Source organism: Cebus imitator, unplaced genomic scaffold, assembly GCF_001604975.1.
Source record: "Cebus imitator isolate Cc_AM_T3 unplaced genomic scaffold, Cebus_imitator-1.0 Scaffold476, whole genome shotgun sequence".
Lineage (NCBI taxonomy): Eukaryota > Metazoa > Chordata > Mammalia > Primates > Cebidae > Cebus > Cebus imitator.
The window spans coordinates 440,980-464,629 of NW_016107791.1; the positions used below are offsets into that span (position 1 = coordinate 440,980).

A 23,650-nucleotide genomic window follows, 5' to 3' on the forward strand; every position below is an offset into this window, starting at 1 on the left:
ACAGAGCAAGACTCCATCTCAAACACACACACACACACACACACACACACACACACACACACACACACACACACAATCTTAAAGACAAAAACACCACTGGCTGTCTGCATAGCTTCTGCCTGTCTCTGTGGAATATTACACATTTTAAATTCCCTAACTATTGCCCCACAGCCAAGAAGTTCATCTACAGGCATTGAGATGAATCATTCACAGAATGACTTAAATCCAACTAATAATATGTAACTGCTGAACACATTCTGATCGAGGTTCCAAACCATTGATGATGCCACATGTTTGTTGTAACATGTAGAAGCATCAGTAGTATTTTGTTTCTCTTTTCTTGAAACTTTCCCTCCAAGTTTCCATCTTAATGCTTTAAATCACGATAGAATCAAACAAGCTCTGTGCCCTCTGCCCTTGCCCCCGAGATGGCAGGAGCTTCACCAAGCACTCCCATTCCCACAGAGATCTAGGGTAAAAGGCTTTACAGAATCCAGAATCCAGCTCCATTTCCGAGCTGTTATCACTTCATAGCACAGGCTGTCTTCTTCTCTGCCCTCAAGTCCCTACACACAGAGCTAGGCACACATAGATGTGTAGTGCACTGTCCCTGGACTGAGGCTCTCCCAAGTCCAGGCTAACTTCTGCCTAGCACCTGCTTAGTGTAGCTTATCTTTTAAAATAAGCCATTCTCCAAAGAGCAGGGTTCCCAGTGGCCTTGAGGTTTGTTAGAGGTTCTCTAGAATTGGCAACTTAGCTGTGACCTCAGAAGTCTTGGCTCTGGCAAAGCAAGGTCTTTGCGCTAAAACAGGCTCAGTGCCCATGGAGATAATCACCTCTTGTAATATCCACACAATCATCTCATTGTCAAAGCACAAGGAATGCAAAAATAGATGACATGCCACAATAGGGTTGCCCCATGGTTTAGCTAAACCAGGATTCTGCTTCCGGCTGAGGGTACCTTGGGACACCTCAGCAGCGACGGTCCTGAACATTGTTCTGGAGCTTAGCCCCCATTGGCAAGACCTGTGCTCCTACAACCATAGCCTCACCAGGCCTGATTTTGCCCTGCCTTTTTGGGACTTCTTTATCACCTCCTTCTCCTGGCTAACTCCCCTTTGCCCTTAAATTCACAACTGGGAAAACCCTCTAGGAGCCTTGTTTTCTTCCCCCCATTGGGTTGTGTCATCTTTCTTGCTCCCTGAGCACTTGCTCCTGACTTCTGTGGCAATGGCCTCAACACTATTGAGTGTGTGTTATGTGTCAGGAATGGTTCTCAGCATGTTACATGTATGTATTTCGTATTCGCCACAAGAACTCTGTAAGGCAGGCACTTGTAGAATGACTGTTTCCACAGGACACTGAGGTTTGGAGAAACTTAAGTAACTTGCCTCAGGTCATAGAGTAAGTGTTCAAGCCCTCAAGCCTGGGCAGTCCAGCTGCCTCTGCCTGGCACAGGCCCTTGGCCTGGTCTGCTCAGCCTGTCTCCCTGACTGGGCTGTCAGCCCCTGGAGGGCAGGGATCTGTCTTCCCTTTTCTATCCCCAGTGCCTGCCATGTAGTAGACACTCAGTAATTGTTAAATAAATGAAAGCCGGAGCTCATCAAACAAAGACCAGATGTGATTTAAATTCCAAGGAGCTGTACTTTTTACAAAAATGCTAAAATGCCAAGGAGTACTTGCCTTTTTACTAAAAAGAAACTGTTTTAGCTATGTAAGGGTGGCATTTTAGAACTCTGATTACTTTAGATCTTTCCTCTAGGTGACATAGAGTTGTGGGGTTTGGCAGACCACCATGGGAAAAGAACACATGCATTTGTCAGGATCTCTGTGGCCATTAGACGTCACTCCAATGAAGCCAAACCTCCGAGGTTTAAAAATAATTAAGGGAAACAACTAAGCAGGGAGACAGAAAAGACCACTTCTGAGTTGATTCTTGAGAAATGAACCTTTTCTTTCTACCAACCGGCACCAAAAATCAGAGTGTCCTGGACGCAGCTGAGAGACAACTCAGGAAGAGCACTGCAGTTTCATACCACCTCCACTCAGGTCTCCGTCCACCACGCTAATCTTCTAAATCGTTTAATCGAACACGGCGCTGCCTCGGAGGCTTCAGGACTTTGGGGCTGTTTTTTTCCCCGGGCTTAAAGTCTTTCTCTGCTGCTGACTCACATGTTAATTACTGCTTTGCACAAAGTAGAATTAACAGTGCTCCTGCACTCGCCTGCCTGGGTGTTATTCAACTGTTTTATCTGCTGGGCGGAGCTGAGTGTGCAGGTGGGCCGGCCACGGTGTCACCAGCGACCCCTTCTTGAGCTGCCAGGGCAGTGAGCATCACAAACACAGAAACCAACCATTGCTTTAGAGGCTCTGGGGAAGAGGCTGTGGGGTGTGCTCTGCCTGCCCCAGGAAAAAGAGGGTTACGTGCTAAGTTATTACCAAAATCTCTTGAGAAGAGTGGCCCAGGAGGTTCAGTTCCCTGTCACCTGTCAGTGTTAATGGACAGAACTGGTGTTTCACAGAAAAGAAAAATCAACTTGTTTTCTGTTTGACCGCTGGGCTGGATAATGAGGTAAAGATGACATTATCTCTAATAAAAGTGATTTGCAGAAATCACTGACAGAACCTCAGTAGCAGAGATTTGCCATTAGCAGGCTAGCCAGATAAGAGGGGCAGCTGGGTTCTGTTAACCCCCTGCTGGTCTGATGAGTGTCTTGGGGGGATGTCGAAGGCTGGGGGGTGGAGTGAAGTGCAGTGGACTTTTTGAAGTTTGGGCTAATGGAGTGTTTTTTTCCAAAGTGTGGGCTGTTCTTTAGCCCTGCTTGCTGATCTTTAGAGTTGTCACTGGGTTTTTTATTTTTGTTTCATTTCTTAGGATTTTTGTATCAGTGCTTTTTCCCCCTGGGGATTGGCCCATTTTCTCACCTCCATGTCATATTCACCAGAAGGGTGGAACCCTGGCCAAGCCCTGGCATCCTCTCTGCCAGAAATCTGAGTCTAAGCAGGGCACCTACACATGTGAGGTGAGGTCTCTGGGCCACGGGTGTTGGGCAAGAGATTGTTCTGTAGTGTCAAGGAGGTGGGATCTAAGGCAGAAACCTCCCTGGCCTCTTAAGGATGGAATAGGCCAGGAGGGGAGGGGTCTGCCCTTGTCAGGACTTGTTCACCTGTGTCAGTGAGAGCTGACTAGCAGCTGGCTCATGAAACATACACATGATGTGGATAGCAGGTACAGTCAGCTACTTCTTTGTGAAAATATCCTTAGGATATAGGGATTTGTTTCCTGGGGACAGTGAGGAGTCATAGGGTGTTCAGCAACCTAGTGATGAATATAACCACCATCATTCCCCTTTATTAATCCACTTTCTACTGGAAAGTATGAAAGTACTGGAACTTTGCAATACTGATCCACGGCTGGGCGAACATGGCTAGTTTAATCATCATGCCAGCTCGCCATACCATAACTGAATGAGCCATATGACACTATTATTGTTGGGATAAGGTACTTTGACAAATGAGAAGTTTGACATTTTGCCTGTGCCCTTAGAGAACTTTAAAAGAAGGACTAACAAAGTGATGGCATCTGGCAGTGAAGTAGCACAGATTCGCTAAGTGTTCCGGGCAGGAGCGAGGAGCAGACACCGGTGTGGGCTCAGTGGGATGCTGTGAAAAGCCTCTGTGGAGGTGGCAGGCTTATGTTAGCTCTCAAACTATAGGGTTTAGAAGGTCAGAAAGGAAGAAGCATTTCAAGTGGAACAAATCATCTGGGACATGGCTGGGCAGCAGAAAGGGGTGCTGAGTTTGGGGGGCAGCAGGGCACAGTGTGGTCTGGCTGGAGTAGGCATGGAGCTGCAGGCTCATAGGAGCTACGTTTGGAAAGGGCTGGGAGACCTCAAGGAGCATGTTCATGTTCAGCTTGGACTTATTCATGAGGATAACAGGAAGCCATTTTCATTTTGAAATGAGGGAGTGACAAGCTGAAAACAGTTTGGGGTAAAAGGTGGTGGGCTGACGAGCTGCTCCTTGCCCCAAGGTCTGATTGAAATTTTATTCTCCTGGTCAGTGGTAAAGAAAGTGAGGGGCAGCCTGGCATGGTAGCTCACGCCTGTAATCCCAGCACTCTGGGAGGCCAAAGTGGGCAGATCACGAGGTCAGGAGTTAGAGACCAGCCTGACTAACATGGTGAAACCCCATCTCTACTAAAAATACAAAAATTAGCCGGGCATTGTGGCACACACCTGTAATCCCAGCTACTCAGGAGGCTGAGCCAGTAGACTCACTTGAACCCGGGAAGCGGAGGTTGCAGTGAGTTGAGATCATGCCACTGCACTCCAGCCTGGGCAACAGAGCAAGACCCCATCTCAAAAAAAGCAGGGGGGGGGGGAAGGGAAAACAGAAGATGGGGACTAAGGTCTGTGGAAATAAATAAAATGCCACCAGAGCCAGAGGGGGCGTGTGTCCTGGGTGAAGCTTGTTTTTCATCCCAAGGGTAACATTTATGAGTTACTGTTCAGCAAGAATGCCTTGCAGAGGTCTCTGTGGACTAAGTTGAGGCTCCAGCCTGTGGCAGCCCAAGGGTTGCTGCCATATTTAGAGCTTCCAACAGAGGGTTTCATTTTCCTTGGCTTTGGTGCCAAGAAAAGAGGGGTTCTCGTATTTGCTGTCCAGCAGGGCCAAAGCCTGGCCAGCAAGAGGAGCATGGAGGTTGGGTTCTGGCACTGCCCACCACCTGGCACCTCAGCCATGAATCAGACAACAGGCTAGGCCATGATCTGGTCATCTGAATTTAGCTACCTGTCCTTTTGTTTAAAGCCCTTTTGTGCACTTGGCACCTCCTGGATACGCAGCAAGGTCTGTTTAATGAATGTGTTCTGCCCACCCAGACTCTCACTGCCTTGCTCCCTTTTCTTAGCCTGTTTCCCAACCACTGGCACCTCTGCCCATTCCCATAGTGTATCTTTGTCATTCCTCTGCCATCCTGATTGCCTCCCTGTGTCCTGCTCTTCTTTCAAAGCCTGCCTCCAGCAGAGTCTCCCTGTCTTCTCCAGCCTCGCAGGCTTTCTCCTCCCAAACTCCTACAGCACTGACTGTTCAGCCCACTCTTCAGGACTTGACTCTTCACTTCTCTGCAAGCACCCTGAGGTCAGGGACAGTTGTTCTACGTTTCATTCTACTGCTCACAGCCCCAGCATAGGAAGAGGGAATCACTAATACATGTTGAATAGCGGAAGGAATAAGCCATTGCTGGGGGAAAAAGTACAATTCTGTTTCCCAAATTGCTCAATGTTATCATTTGAGACCATGATATAAATTTGGAGAAGACTTTGAGCATTTCCTGTGGCTTTTGATGACTTCTTTACAAAGGAATGGAAATGTGCACAGACATCTCACTTCTCATCAGAGCAAGAGGGGGCAGAATTGGGAGAAAGCAAGTGCTTGCACTGTGGCATGAATCAGATCCCACAATGTTGGACATGTGAACAGGTCTCAGATCAGGGTTCTTTATAAAGGAAGCCCCAGAGAGATTCTCTACCAGCTCATTCCTCTCTTTTCCTTTTCCTTTTTCTTTTTTTAATAGGGAGGGGAGAAGGGGTTATGGGATGGGGGTAGGAAGTGAGGGATCCTGTGCTTTCTCCCGCTTCTCTTGCTGTTTTGAAATACTTCAAATTCCAGGAGCCACAAGTTCTGCAACATGTTGGGATTAGTAAGGCAGATCCTAGGATATTTCACTATTAGCATGTGATCAAGCATCAGTCCTGATTAAAAGTCTAAACAAAAGTTGTTTTCTTTGAAATTAAAGTATCTGAAATAAGGAAGAGAGAACTGACACTTAAAATCATATTCTGTACTTGAAAAGAGTTCTTTCTGACAACTGCCTGTCCTGGTTATGCACGTCACCACCCCCTTCACCTCCCCCACCCCCCTGCCTTTTTCCATCCAGAATGTTTGATGACACTGCCAGGGGAATTTCTGCCCCCTCCTTCCTGTATATACCCAGTGCTGGCCTCTGAGGCAGCCCAGCTCTGTTTTCTCATGACACAGTGATTATTTTTGGCATTGCAGATATTTTCTCTAATGTTATTACCCACCCCCCCTTCTTGGTTGCCTTTTGTGGAGCAATCATTTGGGTAACTCCCTGTAAATCTGAGGGTTAATTTTAGTTTGGTGTGGTAGAGGCGGCAGTGGGAGAGAGGAGGACAACTTCTACTCTGGAGTACCCCACCCCCACCTTAGAAGAACCAGAGAGGTCCTCTCATGCCCTGCTCATGAAAGAGCTTGCTTTCACCAGCTCTGTGCTCACCATTCATCTTTTCTGCTGGCGGGCTTGAGGATATGGATATCCAGAGGTGACGCTGGGGGCTGCACCTCGGGGATGGCATCTTAATGACTTGACTTGGCGGGTGTTAGAACAGCACCATTCAGAGTGAGTTCACTCCCTGCGCAGTTGGCTCGCTCAGCCTCTGTCCATAGAGTTCTCTTGTTCACGCTGCAGGAGGAAATGGAGATTTCCAAGTGGGAAGGAGCCTTCCCGATGTTTTAACTCTTCACTGAAGGGAAGAGGAGCTGCAGAGAGAGAAATAAAATCTGAGCTGCCCCAGCTGCAGCACCCGGGAGAGGAGCTAGGCTGGGCTGGGGATGGAGGCCAAGGCAGCTGGGATCACTTTTTCTTTCCTCCTGGAGAGGGAAAGGAAAAGAGTAAAGGACATTTTTTGATTGATTGTCTTTCACAATCTGTTAGCAAATATTTACCTAGTTTGTCTGCTCTGGTCCAGGTTCCAGTGAAGGATACACCAAAGTAGAAGATGTTGTGTCTGTGCCCTTCCCCAGGTACTTACAGTCCAGTTATAGGAGGACATTTGCATAGAAAAGCCAGCAAGACAGGGAGGCCTTTAATAAGAGCGTGTGAGTAATGTGGGCAGGAAGTGCCCTGGAGAATGCTGCTAAGGGGCCAGGGACACTGCTGGAGGAAGTAGGCTTGAGCTGGTCCTGAGGGGTGGGTTTTAAAGACGTAGGAAGGGATAAAATGATACAGGTAGGGAAGACATGAAGGAGGAGAGGGACGTCAATGTAGGGCTTAGTAAAATCCCATAAAGAAAGATACAAAGAGAACAGGATTCTTCCTGGCAAGAGAGATCAGACTTGTTGGACTTTATGTGCCTCAGATTAGGATGGCAGCAGACAGCACTAACCTTGCCAGTTGGCATCTTCAGTCTCAAGATCTCACGTGTCTCTGGGTCTCTTTCTACTCAGTGTGAGGTCACAGACCAGTAGAATCGGCAGCATCTGGGAGGTTGTTAGAAAGGCAGAATGCCAGCCTCCAGCCCAGACCCTCCTAAGCCTGCCCTGTAACAAGATCCCTGGGTGATTCCTGGCCACAGCAAAGTTTGGGAGGTGCTGCTCTGGGTGACTCCACAGGCAGTGGTCAGCAGCACTCGTTCAGACCCCAGATTTGATTGACAGAGGTGACAAACACCGACATACACACGTACACCTTGAGTGTCCACAGGGTGACTCTTCCCAGATGGAAACCTTTTCTTCTAATCAAGAGCTGGGTTAGAATTCTTAGGAAAGATCTAGAACAGTGAGCAGCTTTGAGGAATCTGCAGAACTCAAGTCATTGAAGTGGTTTGTATCCGATGTCTCTAGTTTGTACCACTTTGTGCTACTGATGCTTTAGAGGACACCAAAAGAACAGGTGTGGGGTTCTTTCCCTGGAAAGTGTGTGGTCTAGTTAGGCAGACAGAAGCCACAGAGGTGAAATCAATGGAGAGCAACACAGGGCTGAATTGTGTGTGTGGAATCTCTGAAGTGGGACTTGGAGGAGAAGTCAGCACAGGTGAGGTCTTCCTGGGGGAAGCGGATGCTCACTCTTGAAGTATGAGCGTAATACAGGCAGACATAGGAGATGGAGAGAGATTGTATTCCGGGCAGGGAGTGGGAGGGGCAGCAGCAGGAGCTAAGTCCCCTCTAAAGGCTGAAGTGGGGTGAAGCTGCTCCCCACTTTCCCCAGGGAGTGTGCTTCATAGTGAGGAAGCAAACTTACATCTCAGGCCCTTTCTTCTTGATTCTACTGCTGGCAATTTCTTTGTCAATTTTCTTAGCTGAAGGCAGTGTTGTAGGAACAGGATGGCAGCACAGGCATAAGGGTTTGAGCCAAACCACAGATTGTGCTGCTGGAAGCTTGTGAGATCCAAAGGAAGAAGGCTCCTGATGGGTAGAAGCCCTAAGGAAAAAATCTAAATCAGATCTGGTAACAGCCTGAGTGTGGGGAAATACCTCCAAGCCCAGAGAGGTGGCACCAAAGAAAACAGTCTACTGAGAAGGAAACAATCTGTGGCAGCTGTAGACTCCACAAGCAAAGTAAAAGTACAAACCCTTTTTGTTTTTTTTTTTTTAAATAAAGACTTTTCCAGGCTGAGAACTATCTCAAGGGGCTGGTCTGCCCGCTGAGGGGCTGACCTCAGGCAAGAGGGTGGCCAGCGTGTCTCACTTTGTTGCTTCTCACACCAACTGTGTGTTTCAAAAAACTCATCAGATTTAGCATCCTAGAAGGCTTCACCCTCAATATACCCAGCTCAGCTAACTTTTTGAGCCAGTAATAGGAACTTGCTTATTGGCCTTGTAGGGAAGTCACCCAATTACAATCAAGAATATGGGATTTAGGGTCACATGATCCAGGTTTGAGTGCTGGCTTCATCACTGGTGATGGCTGGGCATGCCACCAACATCCCTGGGGTCTATCTCCTCATGTGTAAAATGGGAGTGATATACCTGCCCCACAAGATCGATTCAGGATTAAACAGAGGCAGTTCTTTACTAACCGGAAAGAGTCACATGTTGTTGTTTCCAGGTTGTATAGTCAGTATCTCAGCTTGCTGAGGTTAATTAGTCCCTTAGCTGAAATCTGCGTGGTGTCAGGAGTCCAGCAGTGGCAGACCTCAGAGGCTGCAGAGAGCAGTGGAGAGGCAGGCAAATGCCTCCTGCACCTACTGGCTTTCTCCCACTTTTTCATAAGCAAAGACGGCACGGAGTCTTCTCTATACATCCCTGCAGTGGATAAGATAAGGGGTGGGAAAGATGGAAAGAACACTTTATTTTACACTGGGGGAAGAGGTCCCGTTGATCAACAAGGGTGGCCCTCTTCTCAGAGCTGGATTAGAGTCAAAGGAAGCCTCCAGTCTTAGCACAGCTGGTCTTCTCTCTTCAGATGCTTTGACCTGCAGATAGCATGAGGAAGAGAAGCAGCCTAGATAGAGCTGGCGATGGGGAAAGGGGGCTGAGCCTGGGTCCAAGGCTGGGGCCATTGCGCATTCTGCCTTCCTTCCCCATGGTACTGCCCTCTGAAGCAGCGCAACCCGTGCTCTGAGCTCAGTAATGCTGGCTGTGGTCCTGAGGATGCCAATGTTGCCAAATCTGCTGACTCAGCTTTCATGGGGTGAGGGTGGGGTCACTGTGAGGTGGCTATGGGGAGCTAGCAGCAAGCTGGATGCTTATCTTTTATTATAAAAAATAAGCAATACCTGATGCCAAGGTAGTCATCATAGTGTTATTTATAACAGCTAAAAATTAGAAACCATAACTGAAAAGCAATAAGGGAATAGTAAAATGCATTGTGGTCCAGCCACATGATATGATATACTGGGCTAATATGAATATTTTGAAAGAATTTTTAATAATGGGACATCCTGTTAAGTAAAAACAGCAAAGTAAAAATTTATAAATCCAATGAGATCTCACTTCATTTTCTTCATAACTTTTTGTATTTTTGAAGTTGCTTATACTAAATATGCATTACCCTTATCTTCACCGAGGCATTTTTAAAAAGGAAATTATGTGTTGGGAAAAGCTAGGTTATATGATGGACAGATAATGAAGGTCTGCTTGTAATCGTGCCGCATGTCCAGCGCTGCTTGGCAGCAGGCTGTCTGTTCATAGGGCCTTGAAAAAGCCAGAACTCGGGGGTTTTGTTCCAGTTCCACATACTCCCATTACCTTTCTAAACCTCAGTTTTTCCTTATGTCTAAAATGGGAATGATGGTAGCTGTTCTTCCTGTTCTACTGTGTGAAATTTATAAGTTTCGTTACAGATTTCCAGATTGACTCACACAGTGTTTTACAGACTGTAATGTGTGATCCAAATATAAAGTGGTACTATTCACTAATATGTAGATTTTAAAGAATGCCCCACCGTCTTAGCCCATTTGGGCTGCTACAAGATACCATAAACTGAGTGGCTCATAAACAGCAGTTTCATTTCTCATGGTTCTGGATGCCAGGCAGTCCAATATCCAGATGCTGGCAGATTCAGTGTCTGGTAAGGGCCCATTTTCTGGTTCATAGATGGTGCCTTCTTGCTGTGTCTCCACATGGTGGAAGGGGTGAGGGGATTCCGCTGGGCCTCTTTTACAACTGCACTAATCCCATTCACTAGGGCTTCACTGTCATGACTTAATCACCTCCCAACGGTTCCATTTTCAAATATCATTACATTGGGAGTAAGAATTTCAACATAAGTATTTTGAGGGGACACAAACATTCAGACTGTAGCACCAACTAAATCTTGGGCTTGATGAAGCTAAGCACAGGGACAGTTCATTATGATTACTCCTGTGTATGCACAGCTTTTCCCAGCTGGGCTGGGAAGTCCATGTGTCCTCCGGTTACGTAAAGAGCTGGGTTATCTGAAGCCCCAGATGCGCTGCTTAGTAATTGAATCCGCTGCTCTCTTCTACAAGGCTGCCTGGGGCTGAGCGGGCCAGAGGATAAGCATCTCCAGTCAGCCCAGGCAGAATTGACCATTAGAGGGCCACGTTGGGTGTGCCCCAGACATTACTGTCAGCTCCAAATGCAATCCAGGCCCTCTGCTCCTGGGACAAAGACCATCAGAGTAGGTCAGAGCTGGAGGCTCAGCCCCAGCAGAGGGGAGGTTGGGAGGCTGAGGTATGAGATGCTTTCCAGGATTCCTCCTTCAGGAAAGTGGCAAGTGAAAGCATTTACCTCTGTTTTAGCCACTGCAGCTTCATGTCTTCCCTCTTCTTTGTCCCGTCTTGTAGATTTTTGATATACTAGTCTGGATTATTAGTCTTATCTCCCAGATGAGCTGTGGTCTCTTTCAGGATAGAGACCATGCCTCTCAGGAGAGGTGTGTGTATTAAAGCATATTAAAGCCCTTTTTCCCTTGTCAAAGTCTGTCTGATCTGGCCAGCTTCTTCTGAATTTGCTAATTTAATATTTTCTGTTCTGAATTTGTAACTTTTTGTTGTTTTGCTTTGAGATGGGTTCTCACTCTGTCACCCAGGCTGGAGTGCAGTGGGGCATGGCTCACTGTGGCCATGAGCTCCCATGTCAAGGGATCCTCCTGCCTCAGTCTCTTGAGTAGCTGGGACCACAGGTGTATGCCACCATACCCAGCTAATTTCTAATTTTTTTTTTTTTTTTTTTTTTTTTAAGAGATGGGTTCTTGCTATGCTGTCCAGGCTGGTCTCAAGCTCCTGGGCTCAAGCAATCCTGCCCCAGCCTCCCAAAGTGCTGGGATTATAGGCATGAGTCACCATGCTTGGCTTATTTTCTCTCTTCATTGTCTAACACTGATACCTTTCCTCCCCTATGTGATAGATTGCCCTACTGATCACTGCAGCCTTTGGACATCAGAATGTGTCCAGAATGCTGGCCACTGAACACTGCTTTCATCTCAAACATTTTTGGCACTCCTTTGGAATGGCCCTCAGAGCTAAGACCATTCTTTTCAATACCTTCAATTGTGGCAAAGCCTTACCTTCTAAGGGTACATTTTATCCTATCAAACAACCACAATCCATCCACAGCTAAGTCCGGTGACTAACGGGGTGGGTAAACTGGATAATATTGTTTGGGGATTGAAATGAAGTGTGTCCTTTGAAGAAAAAATCTGATTTTCTTATGTGGCTCTGAAGTTAATTCTAACAGGACTTCCCAAAAGACAGAGCAATGGCCAGCATTCAGTTATAGGCTTCTCCCAAGGTGGCTTCTTTGAAGGGTAGCCACCTTTTATGTGGCGTTATTTCAGATGTCTCCTTATCTTCACCTCCCTCTTCCCATTAGCCATAGTGTGTGGTACAGCGGCGGTCACACCAACTCCTAGATAAATAACTGTTTGGCTTATGATGGTGACTTCACATTTGCAGGACACAGTGAATGTGGACACAGTGCATGGTGGAGGAAGAGTGTGGTACATTTTGGAAGTGGATCTGGGCATCAGTCTTCCACAGACTCGTGATCACAGGCCCAGAAAACTATGTGTTAATAAGTCCTCCAGGTGATTCTGATGCAGGCTAAAATTGAGAACCACCGCTCTGCAAAAATGGGGCTGGTAACACTGCATCATTGAGGATCAAATGAGACTGTTTATTAAATATACACCTAGCCCCGGTGCTAAATAAATATCACTTTCCTTTTTTTTCCTTCACTTTGAGAAAGATGACATAGCTGTTTGCATCTCCAAAAACATTTAAGTCCAACCCCATCTGCCTTCCCCCCCACATACACATAATCCTACCTTTAAAAACTGGCTGCTTTGGAACAGTGGTCCTCAGCCCTGGCTGCACATGAGCATCACATGGGGAGCTTTTAAAATGCCCATTGCCTAGCCTGCACCTGAGACCTATTAAATCTGAATCTCTGGGGGTAGAACCCAGGCATCTGTTTTTTAAGGCTCCTCTGGTGACTCCAGTGAGTGGCAAAACGGAACCACTGAGTGTGGTTCGCTGTCATTTGATCCATGAAGCAATCAACTACTAATAAGTATGGGGACCTATGACTTTTCCTCATCTCTGGATCCCGGAGCTGGGTGTGTTTCTCCCATCAGGCAGCCCCTGTGCAGCAGCCACAAGCCTCATGGAAGTGTCACTAGACCTCCAGCCTCATGGAAGTGTCACTAGACCTCTCCCAATTGCATTTGACCTTTATTTCCTCCATTTGCAGCTTATTGCAAATTGGCACCAGCTTAGAATTTCACCACCAACTCATAGACTGATCCCAGCCGGCTTAATTAGCTTCAGTCATCTCCTTGACCAGCTGAAATCCATTCTGCTTCTAAGCCACTTAACCTTATAGGGTAATAGGCATATTGTTTTGATACCTGGATGGCCACAGGCAATAGGCATGTGAGTCCTAATCACTCTAAAAGTCTAGCTAATTACGCAACCAACCCCTCAGTGTTACTGGTGACAGACATCTTGGGGCCCCACTCCAGGATATGTTCATATGAACATTCCACCACATTAACAGCACTACTGTGACCCGCACCTGTGTCTGCCAAGGCTCACAGCACGGAGTTCCCTTCTTTCCCCTCGGACCCCATGTGAACTCTGATGCTGGTTATTAGTCGTACTCAATGTTCCAGGTGTTCTCCTAAGGTGAATGGGTGCTCACCTAAAGACAGAGTTTCCCCTCATGAAATTTTTGTCACCATATTTAAAAAAGTCTTAGCCTTTCTCTTCTTTCCAAAGTATGTGTGAACATCCAGTTTCTGGGAAAGTATCAGCAGACCACTGGGAACATCAAAGCTGTACAATAAATGACAGTTTCCTTGCTGCCAATGGAAAAACTTTTGATCTTGGACCCAGAACTAGGTTTTAGATGATGTTTTTAAGCAAATTATTTAATCTCTCTCAATCTCCACATCCTTATCTGTTAAATGGGGATGATAGTTTCTATCTCTCAGCGTTGCTGTGAGGACCAAATGAGATAACACATGTAAGAAAAAGTGCTTTCTGAACTCCTAAAACTGTAAGGGTATTATCTGTCCTTTTAGGTTCAGCTGAAATCCTACCTCCCTGACTTTTGAACCAAGAGGCTGCCTAAGATTCTCAATCTTTCTTTTTCTGGAAGTCAAGGTGTTGCTTTATTTCTTGCTAAAGCCACTATCTCCTACAGTTAAGCAGTGAAGAGGGTATTGGCCTAGGAAGAGGAGGGTTCTAGCTGTAGCTCTGCTGCTAATGAGCCGGATTGCTTTAGGCAAGTAACTTACCTGCTCAGGTGTCTGTTTCCAGATCTGTGAAAGAGGAACAGTGACAATACCTATCTTGCCCACTTCACTTGATTGCAAGGATGGAATTAGATAGGGATTCCCTGTGTGTCTCAGGACTTCTAAGTGTCTGCTCAATGACTACAAACCCTTCAATGGCTTATGTAGGCGTTGGCTTTGTGACATTGGGCAAATGACATATTATGTCTGAGCCTCAGTTTCCATGTCTCTAAATTGTGTTAATACCTGCTTTATTTTGTTGTTAGTGAGAGTATATTGAGATAATATGTGAAAGTTTCTTGGTACAGGACCAGGCACAAGGCAAGACTCACATATCAGATGCCATTATCAGAGCACTGACTCCAGATTGCCTTTCCCCTACTTGGCTTTTCCTCTCTGCCTCTTCTACTCTAAGGAAGGGGCAAAGTCAGAGGGAAGCTTTGTGTATACAGATACTGGTGTTAATGCCATCGCCTGTGCTGGGATTGCTTTTGCTCCAGGATGGCTTCTCTTGGCCCTTGATGACGAGGTTATGTGTTAATGATGCTTTTGTTGGAGAGCACAAGGGTTAGTGCTGGAGAATGAAATCCAGCATCTTTCACCTGGCGTGACCCAAAGGCATGATGTGTGTGATTTCAGCATCCTGTCCTCTTCCCATCTTCCTTTCCTGTGCCAGAATACTCGCAATTCCTTAACTTTTTCTCCACAATCAGGTCAGGATTAAAATGCAAATGGAAGTGACGAATATAAAAACCACCACTAAAGGTCTAATCAGGGCAAGTCCTGAGAAGGCGAGGAAAGGTGAGTGCAGGGGTAGGGAGAGAGGGAAACAGGGATGAGATAAAGGAAGCAGAAAAGGGAGACAGGACAAGAAAAATAGTTTCACTCATTTCACAATTTTTCTGAAGGTTCTTCTTGACCATCAACAGCTGTTAGACAGTTTGTCCTTTAATCCGAGTATATGATGCTTAATCCATCCACAGAGCTGGACGGTCTGTCTTTTTAAATGAAGCATGCTGTAAAGTCAAAACAGTGCTTCTGCCCCAAATCTTGAGGGATTTGAGAGGCATGTCCACATTCCATGAATCCCAAAATACAGATTTTCTGTCCAAATAAAAGGCTGCAAAACCAAACAAAAAAAGAAGCAGCCTCTGGAAATCTCAGATGGCAGGACAGAGTGGGCCAGCTAGAGCTGATTGGATTGAGGCCTTGAAACCTATAGACTGCATTGGACACTTTCATCTTATTTATGTTTTTATAGAGATGGGGTCTCACTATATTGCCCAGGCTGGTCTTGAACTCCTGGGCCCAAATGGTCCTCCTACCTCACCCTCCTAAGTACCTGGGACTACAGGTGCAAATACTACCATGGCCAGTTAGATGCTTTAAAAAAAAATAAAAAACAGACTTGTTTCTTTATTAAAGATGCAATATTAGGTTATTTGTAGAAACCTAATAAAATACAGATAAGCATTACACAACAAAACAAAATGGAAAAAAAAAACCTTTCCGTAGCCTCACTACCCTGCAACTGCTAACATTTTTGAGTAGAAGGAGACAGGACAGTCACTGGTGGTTAAGTGCCATGATTCTGGGGCCCACCTGCAGTGCAAAGTCCAGCTTCCCCATTTACTTGCTGGAGGCCACAGGTGAATTACTTGGCCTCTATGGGCCAGTTTCCTCATATGCAAATTAGGTATATAATAATAACAATAACAATAATAATAATGCCTACTTCCAAGGGCAGTTGTGTGAATTTAAATAAGCCAAAGTAGTATTGCTTAAAACAGTACTTGTAAGCACTATGTCAGTGATACCTATAATAATAGTTATTATATGTCTAGCCTTTCTCCTATGTAATTTATAGGAAGTATTATGTATAATACATACATTTCAGATAATAGAATCTCCTATACTGTTTTGTAACTTTTTAACCCTCATGACTGTCTTTTCATGGCCATCTTTTTAATTAGTATTAGCTAACATTGATTGCTTATAGTTGAAGCAGGCTTAGTGCTAAAGATTTTATATAAATTATCACATTTAGTCCTCACAATTAACTCTGTAGGGTAAGCACTATTGTTATCATTTTACAGATGAGGAAAGTGAAGCTAAACAGTTTAAATGATTTATTTACAGAGCTAACAAGCAGAGAAGTTAGAATTCCAATCTAAAAATTCTGGCTTTTAAATTTGCCTGTATTAGAACTTGCCATAGACTTTCTAAGAAAGTCGAGGATTTTGGCTGGGTGTGGTGGCTCACGCCTGTAATCCCAGCACTTTGGGAGGCTGAGGAGGGCAGATCACCTGAGGTCAGGAGTTTGAGACCAGCCTGGCCAACATGGTGAAACCCCATCTCTACTAAAAATACAAAAAAATTAGCTGGGCGTGGTGGTGGACACCTGTAATCCCAGCTACTCTAGAGGCTGAGGCAGAAGACTTGCTTGAACCCAGGAGGCGGAGGTTGCAGTGAGCTGAGATTGTACTATTGCACTCCAGACTGGGCAACAAGAGCAAAATTCCACCAAAAAAAAAAAAAAAAAAAAATGAAGTCCAGGATTTCTTTAGGACTTCCTGAAAGAGGCAAGCTTCAGTGTCTGTCATCTGTCATCTTCCCTTCCATCCTGCAACAAAGAGGAGAATGAGGTTGAAACAGACTGGCAACCTATGCTGGCAGGGCTTAGAGAGAAAATGTGTGTGCCCACTGCTTTTTAATCCTTGACAGAATGCATGTTGGTACTCTAGACTGATGGATGTCTGGCTATACTTGGGCTGTAATGGCATTTTCAGTTTTTACTGTGGAAATCACTCTCCGGTATAATGTAGGATCTAGCATCCAGTACTATACTCTTAATTTTTTCTGAATGTGTCTTATGTGGAAAAGGAACCTTAAAGCAGTTTTTTATCTTGTTCTCAAAAGCCTCTGACAAAGTAGTCTGAGCCACTGATCATAGCTTCTCTTTCCATCCCTGGACATTCACCCCTATCCCCGATAATCCAGGGCCAGGTCCAAGGCATTGGCAGTTAATTTAACCAGCAAGTCTTTGCCCAGACTCCACCCATGTGAAGCCCTGTTCTGGCCTCAACAGGGAATGCAAGAGGAGGAAGTTGGTTGGGAAGACACCAACACACACAAAAGCAGAGCTAACAATACAAAAGAGATTGTGTGTGGCTCAGACAACTGGCGTGAGCCCAGATCAGTCCAGTGAGGGAGGGTGGCTGCACTGTGGGTTGGGGCCATGGAGAAGTCCTGGCCAGAGGTATGATAGGCTGACAGTAACCTTTCGGGAACTAACCTCTTCTTCTCCACTTAGGAGTAGCTCGGAAAGGAGGAAGGAGAAGTCCCGGGATGCTGCGAGGTGCCGACGGAGCAAGGAGACAGAGGTGTTCTATGAGCTGGCCCATGAGCTGCCTCTGCCCCACAGCGTGAGCTCCCATCTGGACAAGGCCTCCATCATGCGGCTGGCGATCAGCTTCCTGCGAACACACAAGCTCCTCTCCTCAGGTAAGGCCAGCAGGTTCCCCTAGGCTAGGCAGATGCCAGCCTTATCAGCATGTTCCTATACTCAGGGGGACCCCTCTGCTGCCAGAGCTGGAAAGTCTTTCTTCCCACTGCAGAACTTTCACCCACAGAAACGCCATCATTAGTGCTTTATTCCTACATGTTAAACATCTCTCTTGCAGCAATGACCTTCACCGTGAATCTAGCCGTGAGAGGAGGGCAGGGACAGGACCAGGGTTACCCAGAAGCTGGAGGGGACACGGGGGCTGGGAGAACCAGGAACGGCTTTTGCTGACTTATCCATGTGTTGCCATCTGGCCACAAGACCTGTTCCCCAGAGTAGATTGAATCCGTAGGAAGCATTCTAATCCTTAACTTCCAGTGCCTTCTCCAGAGTAGCAAGAAGGTGTGCCCATACGTACGATCGTTTCCCTCTTAGAAGCCAGTTAGGCCAGGCAAATCATTTAGTGTCTCTGAATATTGGTTTCCTCGTCTAAAAAATGGGGTTAAAAAAACTTCTTGCCCAGGGTGTCTGTGAGAATTGACTGAAATGATGTCTGTAAAGCACCTATGTGACGTTCTCATCAAGGGTGTCAGTTCTGTAAGGATGCTGGGCAGGATGGGGTGCTCCTCCCTGCCTGGTCTGGTGCTGCAGGTGGGGACAATGTCCGAGGGGTGAGCGTGAGGGAGGCACTCGGGGAGGGAAGGTTCTTTTGCTGTTGTTTTTCAGTTTTCCGGAGTGAGCCTGGTGCCTTGGAGACGGTAGATTCCGCCATCCTGTTATGAAGTGGCTATTCTTGGAAAGAGGGAATCCAGTGTGAGGCTGGGAGGCAAGGCCAGAATGTACTATTCTGGTCCCTGGAGTACAGGAAGGATATGGGGGACAGACTTCCAGAAAATAGGACGACAGCTCAGTGGGTCTGGGGTTGGAAGATGAGGCCTAAAGAAACGAAATGTGCAGGCAAGAGCAGGAGAGCCAAGGGGGAAGATATGCTCTATAAATACTTTCAAAGAATAATGCAAGACAATGGCAGGTACATTGTCATACATGCTGCAGAGAGAACAGTGGGCTGAGCCCTGGCAAGGCTTGGATTGCTGGATATGAGAAAGGCCAGGAGACTGCCTCACAGGGCATTTGTGTACCCCTCCCTTTAAAAAGGCTTATCTTATTGGATAACTGAAGGCAACGTCAGCTAATGTTGCAGTCATCTTTACATATAAAGAGTAGACAGTGAAGGATTTAATGACTGGATGGAGGCCCCTTCCCCACAGTAAGAACCCTCTCCTTTGCTTCCCTGCTGTGATACTTGAGATTCTGCTCTTAGACATTCATTCCTTTGCATTAATCATTGCTTCCTTCATTACCACTCCAATTCCTCCACCAACACAAAGCTTCAGAAGGGGCAATACAGGTTGAGTATCCCTTATCCAAAATGCTTGGGACCAGAAGCACTTAGGATTTTAAACATTTTTTTCAGATTTTGTAATATTTGCATTATATTTATCAGTTGAGCATCCCTAACCCAAAAATCTGAAATTGAAATGCTGCAATGAGAATTTCCTTTGAATGTTATGTTGGATTCTGGAGCATTTCAAATTTCAGATTAGGGACAGTCAACCTGTATATTAATTGTAGAACACCTCTGACTGAATTTGGACTCGTTGAGTGTTTCTCCTTGTTTCACAGATAAGTGAGACACAGATGGATTAAGATTGCTGAAAGTCACACACTTAGCACACGGTGAACCTGCACCTGGAATTCAAGTCCACTTGAATTTTGGAAAAACAGACATAGGACAGCAACAGCATTCTGTAAACCTGGTCAGGCAAAGATGTTGACAAGGGCTGCGGTGTGGGATGTGGGGGAAGGGAGAAGGTAGGGGAGCGAAGGTCAGCCGAGGCAGCTGGGGGCCAGCGTGATAGGGAGGAGGTCCTCACACATTCAGAGGCTTATTCCTGTCCTTTCCCCTGGTGCAGGGCTTTGTTTTCCATGCTTGCCCACCTAAAAGGCTGAGTGGCTCAGTGGTTCAAAGATCGGTCTGGAGAAGGCCACGAGTTAGGCTGGGCTGTCTGAGCACATCTACCTGTGTGTGTGTGAGCCCCTGTGTGTCGATGTGAACCCCTGTGTGCTACACATACTCACAGAGACAGGACCAGAGTGGCCATGGTGGGACATCCCATATCTGTCCCATCTCAGGAGCTGTTGAAAGTTGTAGACACAAATTGCCTTGCCCTCTTGCTGGACTCGGCCCTAGACCAGTTAGAGCCCTTAGCCTGTCAGCTCTGGTCCTCTCTGTCCCAAGGAAAGAAATGAAGAAAAAGGATAAAAAGTTTCTACTTTTGGCCATCTGGTCCTGGCGTCCTTGAAGGAGTAGTTCTCATTGAACGAGTGCAGCCCAGGAGGGAGGAGATGGTTTCTCAGCACCTGCCTTTCTGACTTCTCTCCCAGGCTCCTGCCACACATTCTCTAGACTGATTGTTGAATTATTTTCAGAAATGTAAGACAAGATCTTTTTGCTTTTCCAACACATTTAGTATCATAAAGAAGAGTACAGGATTTGTGGGCAGATAGACCTGCATGGGAATCTTAGTTTGGCAGCCTTCTTTCTCTGCAATGTTGTAAAAATTTCTCTGAGCTTTAGTTTTCTCATCTGCACAAAGGGAATAATGGTGCTTACTCTGCAATGATATTTAAGGATTGAGATTATAGATATAAAAGGCCTTATCCTGTAGCCTGCCACTTATTAAGCTCTCAATAAGCTATAGCTTAGAAATAAAAATTATTATAAACAAATATATTGATTTATATTAAATATAGGCTTCTGGAGAAATGATGTAAAAGAACACCCAATGTAAATCCTTACTATCCTCTAACCTGTCTTCTAGTGATTTCTATCAAAATGCAGAGTTGTCATGCTTTTCCAATGTAAAACACCCACATATTCATTATTTAAGCATTTCTAACAAAGGTGAGTACCAATTTTGGCTCACTTTATAATAGGAAATAGCTGGTTGCATACCTCAAAGTTCAAAAGGCGAAAAAATACCAGGTTTTTCTTTAGAAAAGGTTCTCTTTACTTAGTAACATGCTTCCCTTTGATTTTCACAGTAGGCTGTTCTGTGTGGGAATGTTGGAGAGGAAACCTCAACGTTGAGAAATTCAGGCTGTGGGTCTGGGCTGCCGACTGAGATTCGTATCACAGGAAGCAAACTGAAACAATAGCTTTATGATATTAGCTTCCACACTGGGCTGAGGACAGAACACACTCTTACAGGAACATCGGTGGAAATGCCACTTGATTGTCTTAAATCCTCTTTCAAGATGAGCCCCACAAACCATGAACAAATCAGGGTCAACTCTGCATTCTGAGGGCATTAAACAGCAGTGAATATATAAAATTTGCTTTTCATTGTAAAATTGAATTTTGGGCTTGCCCAGGCTCATACACGGTAAAATCAAATTCATTTTCCATGGAGCTGGAGATCAGCACAAAGCAAGGTTTCTAAAGAGAAGGGCCAGTTTCATTATAGATTCATCATCATTTGCTTAGCGAAGACATCAGTTGTAACGAGAGATTATGTTTTCCTGATCTCTAAGGGAAATATATTAAAATGTGAGACAAGTGATTTTAAAGTTTTTAAGGCTTACTATGACCTTTCCATGCAGGAAAAGCGGGACAAAGAAAGAACTGTGGAGGCAGATATATGTTCTGGTACCCTTGCACACCCCACTTTCAGACTTCTTTTCCCAGACTTTCACCCCTACCTCCACCCCTTTGTCCCACCCACTTTCCAAATCAAGGCTGCCTTCTGTCCTGTTTGGAAAGAAACCAATAAGCTGATTCATGTGAGGATGTTCATGGATGAGAACAGCTAATATACAATCTCTTCTAGAGATACTGACTTTGTTCAGATCATTCCCTTAACTTAAACTAAAAAGTCTGGTCAGTCAACAGGTGTTTGCTGAACCCAGTCCTGTACTACATCTTATGAAGGGTAGTAGGGAGAGGCAGGATAGGATAAGATATATGCAGAGAACAAAGGCATGAATCCCTTCAGAACTCTCAGGGAGCCCAGGAAGATCAGGAAGGACACAATGCCTTCTGTCAAAGGCATCAGAGGAGCCCAGGCCTGCTAATGGTGGCATTTAAAGGTATGGCTAAGGATCCAATAAGCAATCCCAGAATGATTTCCCCATGGCTTGACTGGCATTGCTCTTGCAGTCTGCGCATCTGAGAGGGCAGGGGTTGGGGGTCCAGACCCTGGGTCAGGTGGAGGAGAAATCAGTTTAGGCAGAGCCTTAGAGGGAAAGCCCCTGCGGTGGTCACGAAGTGGTGACTGCCAAGCACATCTTCAACCAGGAAGACCCCATCAGAATGGCTTTAAGAACAGTCAGAGCAGTCCTGGAACTTCTTGAAGTAGGGAACAAGAGGCGAAGTGACCTTGGTGGAATAAAATTGCAGCCAGCATTCTGACTAGCAGCACCATGGGGCAGCCTGGTCTCCAAGACCATTGAGGAAGCTCTGCTCTGCCACTCTGCCCACTCTCTCCCAATGCACAGCCCCTGCTGCCCAGGAAGTCCCACCCCACATGGGCGGTGCTGCCTGAAGGAAATGAGCGATGCTCCGGAAAAAGTGCTCCAAAACCTCAGCCCGCGCATATCCTGGCTGTGGGGAGTCATCAAAGCCTGTTTACTGGGGCTATTTTTAGCATTAAAGAATCTTGTGCTCCCCAGGACGGGCATGTGCCGTCTCAGCAGAGCACCTCTGGTTTTAATGACCTATCTCTCGACTTTGGGGTCAGACCCTGAAGGGTCCTTGGAAGCAAGTAACTGAGATCTAGAGTCCAGGATGATTTACGGACCCGATTGGTGGCTTATTGAGCACCTACTCTGGGCTCCTCGCTTTGTTCTCACCAAGAGTTGATGTTCGATTGTTGCATCACCTTACAGCAGTTTATCTGTCTTCCTCACCAGTCTGTCGATTCCTTGAGGGAAGAGATTGCTCTTACACCTTTCAGTATCCCTGATTCTCCTTAGGACAAGACTGGGCACACAAGTGACACTTATGGACAGATTACCTCGTGCCTAGCATAAAACAGACACAAACACAGTAGAAAGTTAATAACGGTGTAGGGAATGAGTATATTTTTCCAGGTATGTTACACTGAGTAGGATATTAATGATACATCAGGGAAGACACGATGTTCACAGGGGAAAAGGCAGAGGGGTCTTCAGCAAATTTGTGCCATGAGCCTCCCAGGTAAGGGTCTGCCTGCTGGCTCCACAGTTTTCACCCTCAGCTCCAAGCTGGGAGTGACCTAGCCAGGTTCCTTCAGAAGCTCCCAGGAGAATAAGCAGGTGCTGTGAGGGCACATAGTTCCACAGAGGGAAGAGACCCTGCCCTAGCCCTGCAGTCGCAGGGTCTCTGGGGCCAGCCTTGCTGGCTTCCTGGTCCTCCAGCCCTTGTGACTTCAGGCCCAAGATATTCTGTTTCCCTTCATGGCCCTAGATTGCCCCTCTCTCTCCCAGAGCCCAGCTGATCCGATGCTGCTGTAGCCAATTTCGCCACCTCCTGGAAGTAAGTGCACTGGGCATGGGTGGAAACCAGTTTGGCTATGTTGGAACTGTTAAAAACAGGAAATTTTAAGCAGGACTATTTCCTCTGGGACTAGTTAACCCAAATAGAGTTGTCTTGGGATTACTCCAGATTTTGAAGTCAGTGTTACCACTGAGATCAAAGAAATCGAAGAGAAAATATCTTCTCAGTTGGCTAGAAACCACAGGGTTGGCCTCTGTGTATCTATAGAAGGTGGTCCCCTATCTGGTGTGATTGAAGTGGTGCTGAAAACCTCTCCTCAGTCATCTCCAAAATAAGTCACCACCTGCCAACATAGGCTAATTAAGGTCACTCTAGGACCTTTGAGCTGAGGCAGTAGCTCTCAGCATGTGGTCCTATGAGTAGCAGGGTCAGCATCACCTGGGGACTTTTTGGAAAAACAGATTCTCAGTTCCCACTAAAGACTTACTGAACCAGGAACCCAGGGTGTGCAGCATATGCAGTCTTGGAGCATTTAAAAGGGTCTCAGGCTTGGTTTAATTTTTCCAATGAGAGGTCTCACTTTTTTTTTTTTTTTTTTTTTTTT

General features: G+C 46.0%; 1 protein-coding gene across 1 annotated transcript in view; it reads left to right on the forward strand.

Moving 5' to 3' along the window:
- Window positions 1-23,650, forward strand: part of EPAS1 (endothelial PAS domain protein 1) — a 59,252-nt gene that overhangs the window by 3,432 nt on the left and 32,170 nt on the right. The window contains exons 2-3 of the mRNA XM_017512714.2: window positions 14,719-14,806; window positions 17,042-17,509. Of these exons, the coding sequence (XP_017368203.2) occupies window positions 14,719-14,806; window positions 17,042-17,509 (556 nt within the window). The remainder of the gene's footprint in view (window positions 1-14,718; window positions 14,807-17,041; window positions 17,510-23,650) is intronic.